The sequence below is a fragment of the Cebus imitator genome, unplaced genomic scaffold, assembly GCF_001604975.1.
Source record: "Cebus imitator isolate Cc_AM_T3 unplaced genomic scaffold, Cebus_imitator-1.0 Scaffold388, whole genome shotgun sequence".
Lineage (NCBI taxonomy): Eukaryota > Metazoa > Chordata > Mammalia > Primates > Cebidae > Cebus > Cebus imitator.
This window is the reverse complement of record NW_016107703.1, coordinates 946,514-952,237: the sequence shown is the minus strand read 5'-3', so window position 1 is coordinate 952,237 and position 5,724 is coordinate 946,514. Positions and strand designations below refer to the sequence as shown.

The 5,724-nt window shown below is 45.2% G+C and overlaps 1 protein-coding gene across 20 annotated transcripts in view; it reads left to right on the top strand.

Annotated features, from left to right (window-relative positions):
- Positions 1-5,724, top strand: part of SUN1 (Sad1 and UNC84 domain containing 1) — a 59,458-nt gene that overhangs the window by 11,222 nt on the left and 42,512 nt on the right. For 18 of the 20 annotated variants that reach the window (XM_017508262.2, XM_017508261.2, XM_037731259.1 and 15 more), the window contains exon 2: positions 4,947-5,043. The exons of 1 other annotated variant lie outside the window; for it this stretch is intronic. In XM_017508262.2, the coding sequence (XP_017363751.1) occupies positions 4,967-5,043 (77 nt within the window). In that variant the 5' untranslated portion in view covers positions 4,947-4,966. Of the gene's footprint in view, positions 1-2,493; positions 2,597-4,946; positions 5,044-5,724 lie in introns of those variants that run through there. One more of the 20 variants, XM_017508251.2, reaches the window with a different exon arrangement.

Sequence of the window (5,724 nt, the reverse complement as noted above, 5' to 3'; positions counted from 1 at the left end):
CCAGGCTGGAGTGCAGTGACGTGATCTTGGCTCACTGCAACCTCTGCCTCTTGGGTTCAAGTGATTCTCATGCCTCAGCCTCCCAAGTAGCTGGGACTACAGACGCCTGCTACCACACCAGGCTAATTTTTGTAGTTTAACTAGAGACAGGATTTCACCGTACTGGCCAGGCTGGTCTCGAACTCCTGACCTCAAGTGATCAGACCACCCACCTCGGCCTCTCACATTGCTGGGATTACAGGAGTGAGCCACTGTGCCAGCCTAGACCATTTAGTTTTGTCCTGTTTTCAGCCTTGTATGAGGATTTTTCAACCATGTTCTCTAGATTGTTACTAGATTAGTACAGACATTCTGAATAGTAAAGACTCAAATGATAATGGGGAATAGGACTAAAATCCATTTTTTACCAAAACATTCAAGAAAAAAATGATCCTGTATATTTTCATGTCTACCATATAATATAAATTATATACTGTAAGAGGTAAAGGATATTAAAGGAGAAACCTAGTACAATTTAAGAAGAATCTTATCTAATTTTTTTTTTTGAGTTGGAGTCTCACTCTGTCACTCAGGCTGGAGTACAGTGATGCAGTCTCGGCTCCCTGCAACCTCTGCCTCCTGGGTTCAAGTGATTCTCATGCCTCAGCCTCCTGAGTAGCTGGGACTACAAGCATACACCACCACACCCGGCTGATTTTTGTATTTTTAGTAGAATCGGGGTTTTACCATGTTGCCCAGGCTGGTATCGAACTTCTGACCTCAGGTGATCCACGTGCCTCAGCCTCCCAAAGTGCTGGGATTACAGGCATGAGCCACCACACCTGGCCTTATCTAATTTTAAAACCCTGCTAAGATGTATATATTTGTAAAAAAAACTTAAGCCATAGGTTTGAAACCAAAGTTTGCAGTCTAAACAGATTGCCTCTACTTTTCTGTGTTTGTGAACTTGTAAACTCTCTTGGCCATGAACGAACACAAGATAAAAGGGAGAGACTTTGTCTGGGTGACATGCAAGTCTGTGCTCTCTTTCCCCCAAAGATGGTGCTCCTGGCTGCCATCTGCTAAGGTGTGTGCTTTTCAAGTTTCAAAGGCTCTCTGCCCATCTATCCTACAGAAGCCATCTCTTAGCAGAACCAGCAGGGACTTTCCCACAGTCACCTCTGTGGATACCTGTGCTGAGCCAACCAGCCTGAGAACCCACGCCTAGGGCTTTCTGCGGCCCAGCTCCTATCTTGGCTTCCTGTACAAAGCTTCGTACCAGTTAGTCTGTCTCCCTCCACCAGGCCAGGGACACATATTCATGCGGAACACAGCTCTGACAAGGTCATGCCAGGCGTGACATTCAGGGCAGTCAGGAAGGGACTGGATGCAGCAGGCAGGAGCGTTACGCCGACGGGCCTTTGTGACACATCTATGCAGAATGTCAATTTCAGATTCTTTCCAGGTTTTTCTGATGCCGTTGAAAACATCCTTGATCCATTTTTCACTTACTGTGTGATTACTGATAAGATTATAAGTGCAAAAAACATCTCCCTTGAGTCTCTCAGACAGGCAGACTGAGGCAGCTTCCCCTTCACATAGGAAGGCTCTAATGTTACATTCTGGCTTTAATTAGCAGCAGTGTAATGGAAACTGGGAATGCTGTTGTGGAAATGCTAAGTACTCTGGCTGTCGGCAGAGCTGGTCTTAGAACTGCCCTGTTGCCTGTAGATGTGCGGGCGAGCTGTGCAGGGATGGGGGCTCTCGCTTGCTGGCTGGGTCCCAGCTGTGGGACTCATCGGTAGACCTTTGCCTTTCATTTAGGGCAGGGTAACTGAATCTTTTGTCTCAGGAATTGCACATCCAGAAGAAAAATAACTTTTTTTTTTGAGACGGAGTTTCGGTCTTGTTACCCAGGCTGGAGTGCAATGGCGCGATCTCGGCTCACTGCAACCTCCGCCTCCCGGGTTCAGGCAATTCTCCTGCCTCAGCCTCCTGAGTAGCTGGGATTACAGGCACACGCCACCATGCCCAGCTGAATTTTTGTATTTGTAATGGAGACGGGGTTTCACCATGTTGACCAGGATGGTCTCGATCTCTTGACCTCGTGATCCACCCGCCTCGGCCTCCCAAAGTGCTGGGATTACAGGCTTGAGCCACCGCGCCCGGCTTTTTTTTTTAATTTAAAACATTGGCCATATCGCTTTACTCTCAAAATAATTGCAGCTGACGCCTGAGTGCTTGTCATCTGTCAGGCATTGCCTGATGTGCATGGTTTCATTTAATCCTTTTTTTTACTTTATTTCATTTTATTTTATCTTATAATTTAATGCTTGGATTTGTAAAGGACTAAGGATGGAATTTAAAATCTTCCTAATGCATGTTGTAGTCTGTTAGGGGAGAAGGAGGAAGGAGGGAGTGAATGAGACTGCAGGGTTGGGGAGGGGAGTTGGGGAACTCTGGGAGCCTCTCACCTGGCAGCAGGCCTTTGGCACACATGGGAGAGCCCGGAGCACCTGCTCAGGAACCCGGGGCACATGATCACAGCCTCTGCAGCTGCTGCCACTGCCTCACAAGTTTCTGCTTGGCGTGAGCTTGGCCTTCAGTGCTTGTCGGGGTGGGGTTATTTTCTAGGCTGAGAGATAATGGCCAGAACATTTCCCTAGATCCTAGATAGGTGTCATTAGGCCGGGACTGGATCAGGGTAGATAAGGTGCCCTGTTTCCTCATTTCAGAGTTTTAGGAAATAAAGAAAATGATAGATTCTGCATGTTTTATACATAGATGCATTTCACCAGGGAACATAAAATTCACGTGTTATAAAAGTGAAATCAGAATGATGAAGACAGATTAAGGGTCTGTAATCACAGACTCTCCAATCTGTATTCCCTCAGCACCTGCTGAACCTGGAGTGTGACCTCTCTTTTCCTCACCATCCCTGACTTCCTTTCTTTCCTTTTCTGTGGCCTGGCTGCCCTTAATGGCCTTATTCCTAAATTAGCCTAACATCTGAGCAGGAGTGAGCATCCATAGCACTATTGAGTTAGCCCAGTGTCCCCTATCCAGGGTGGGAGTGGGAGTGGGCATCGGTAGTACTACTGAGTTAGCCCAGTGTTCCCACATCCAGGGCGGGAGCAGCAGTGGGCATTCACTGAGCCCCACATAGGGTTGTTGCTTAGCAGAGCAGGCAGAGCCCATTGTTGTATTGCTGCTAGGTGGGGCTGGGTTCTGCAGAGACTGCCAGCCAGGCCTGTGCACCTCAGCAGCCCAGGCGTGGAGGGTAAGTGGAGGGCAGAGACCAGTGGAGCGAGCAACCTAGATTGGATCCTGGCCAAGGCCTTGCTCCTGTGCCATGCTCCTCTGCGTGTGTGGTTGAATCTAGGTTTAGGTGTTGTTTAAAATAGGAAGAGAAGTGAGAAAGACAGTTAAACAGGTAGCAAATATTATTTGGATTAAGTGATCGTAGTTTTATTTGCAAAAAGACGTTGACGTGTAAGCTTATAGAATGCCAAATAAGAATGAATTGTACTTGCTGAACCTGTGTTCTGGGTCGGTGCTGAGCTGGGTGTCCCTGAACTGAAGAATTTTGAAACGTGTTTAAAAAAGCAGGAGTTTTGTCATACCTGCCGATACTTGTAGATGCAGTACAATTTTTACGTATAAACTGTGGTCTTTATTTATTTATTTATTTTGAGATGGAGTCTTGCTCTGTTGCCCAGGCTGGAGTGCAGTGGCACGATTTTGGTTCACTGCAGCCTCCGCCTCCTGGGTTCAAGCGATTCTGCTGCCTTAGCCTCCTGAGTAGCTGGGATTACAGGTGCCCACCACCATCCTGGCTAATTTTTGTATTTTTAGTAGAGACAGAGTTTCGCCGTATTGGTCAAGGTGGTCTCAAACTCCTGACCTTATGATCTGGCCACCTTGGCCTCCCAAAGTGCTAGGATTACAGGCCAGTCAACAGTGGTCTTTATTTCTATGGTACTTCATTTCAAAGAAAGTCATATGAATTAAAGTACTTTTGGTTTGATTTCTGGAGCTCAGTCATTTGTACAAAAGTATCTTTTGTCCAGGACGTTCTTTATTTTTAATTATATCTTCCTCAGATAGTTCAGCAACCAATTATGATTCACATTGCTACTATGAGGATTTTTTAAAATTTCAGGGTGTGTGCTTGTGAATATTTTTAGCTGGAAGAAAGTTGTGAGTCATTCCAAATAAATCATAGATGACAACCTGAGAAACAATATACTGAACACTTTCTTTTTTTTTTTTTTTTTAAAGATGGGGTTTCACCATGATGGCCAGGCTGGTCTTGAACTCCTGACCTCAGGTGATCCACCCACCTCGGCCTCCCAAAGTGCTAGGATTACAGGCTTGAGCCACCACGCCCGGCTATACTGAACACTTTCTAACCTAAAAAATAATTTGTTTTCGTGTAAGGAAAAGTGTAAATAGTACCTTAAGCTTTTTGATTAATCATCCTGCAGTTTCTTTTCTGATTCTGGGATGCTTGTGAGAACTTCAGCATCTAGGAACATGTGCACTGCTGCTTGGCCATAGAGTAGCAGGTAGTTCTATTTTAGTTAATAAAAACTTGCTTCAGAAGACTGAGAACATTTTGACACCGTGAGGATTTCAAAAGACATCTTGAAAAGAGTTCTGAATTTCTTTCAGTGTTTCTTGGAAAGTGCTTCTGGTTTCACTAGTCAGTCAGTTGAGGGTTTCACCAGTCCTTTTTCAGGATACGCCAGGGGACTAGATATTATAGAAGTGCCCCAGGCTTGTAACTATGGAAATACTGTTTCCTCTCTTCAAAAAGTAAAAACACTACTGCTGGCCGTATTTCCTTAGAGCATTGATGGTGACCTGGGTTCAGTCGCAGGTAGGCGGCTCAGGTTGACTTAAGACAGGACTGCCCTGGATTTCTGCCCATTAAACACTCTGCATTTCTTTCCCACCTTCTGCAGTATGGTTTGAAGTGTTGAACATGGATTTCTCTCGGCTTCACATGTACAGTCCTCCCCAGTGTGTGCCGGAGAACACGGGCTACACGTATGCGCTCAGGTGAGTGTGCGCCTGCACGTGGCGTCCTGGCCTTGCAATACCCACTTGCTTTTGCTGTGGCATGGAACATCACAGGAACTTGATAGTACACCGACTACATGTGGTATTTTGAAGGTGAAAGGAAAAGATAAACTTTATCTTACAGCTTTAAGAGCTTGTTTTGGTTTCCAAATTTGTTTATCCTGGTGACTGTGGTTAGTCATCACAAGTGGCTTGATGGCTTCGACCCCACCCAGGTGGTTTTGATCTTGAGAAGTCTCAGTGGTTATAGCTAGTGTTTGATGTCTATCAATGGCTTGGTATTTTTAAGTTAACAGAAATAACCTGGAATATTACTTGCCATTTGAAAGGAAGCATCTCCTCGAACACTATTGAAGCTCAGGGTTTCAAGAACACGACTTTTGTCTGAGGCTGAGTTTTCTGCTTTTATTCGTATTCTGATCCACTGAAGTGAGACTTTTGAGTCTGAAGACTTGCTGCCTTGCCTCTCATGTTTTCAGTTTACCACATAGAAAGGGTGACTGAAATGAAGCTTGCATTTCATGAAATTATGTGTTAGTGCCAAAGGAAAATATACAACTAGACAGGCCAGGATTTGATCAGCAGGTTGAAAAACTTGTGTACCCAAGCAGATGTTTAAGGCACCAGAAAAATGCTTGTGTAATTTTTTCAGTGGCTTAT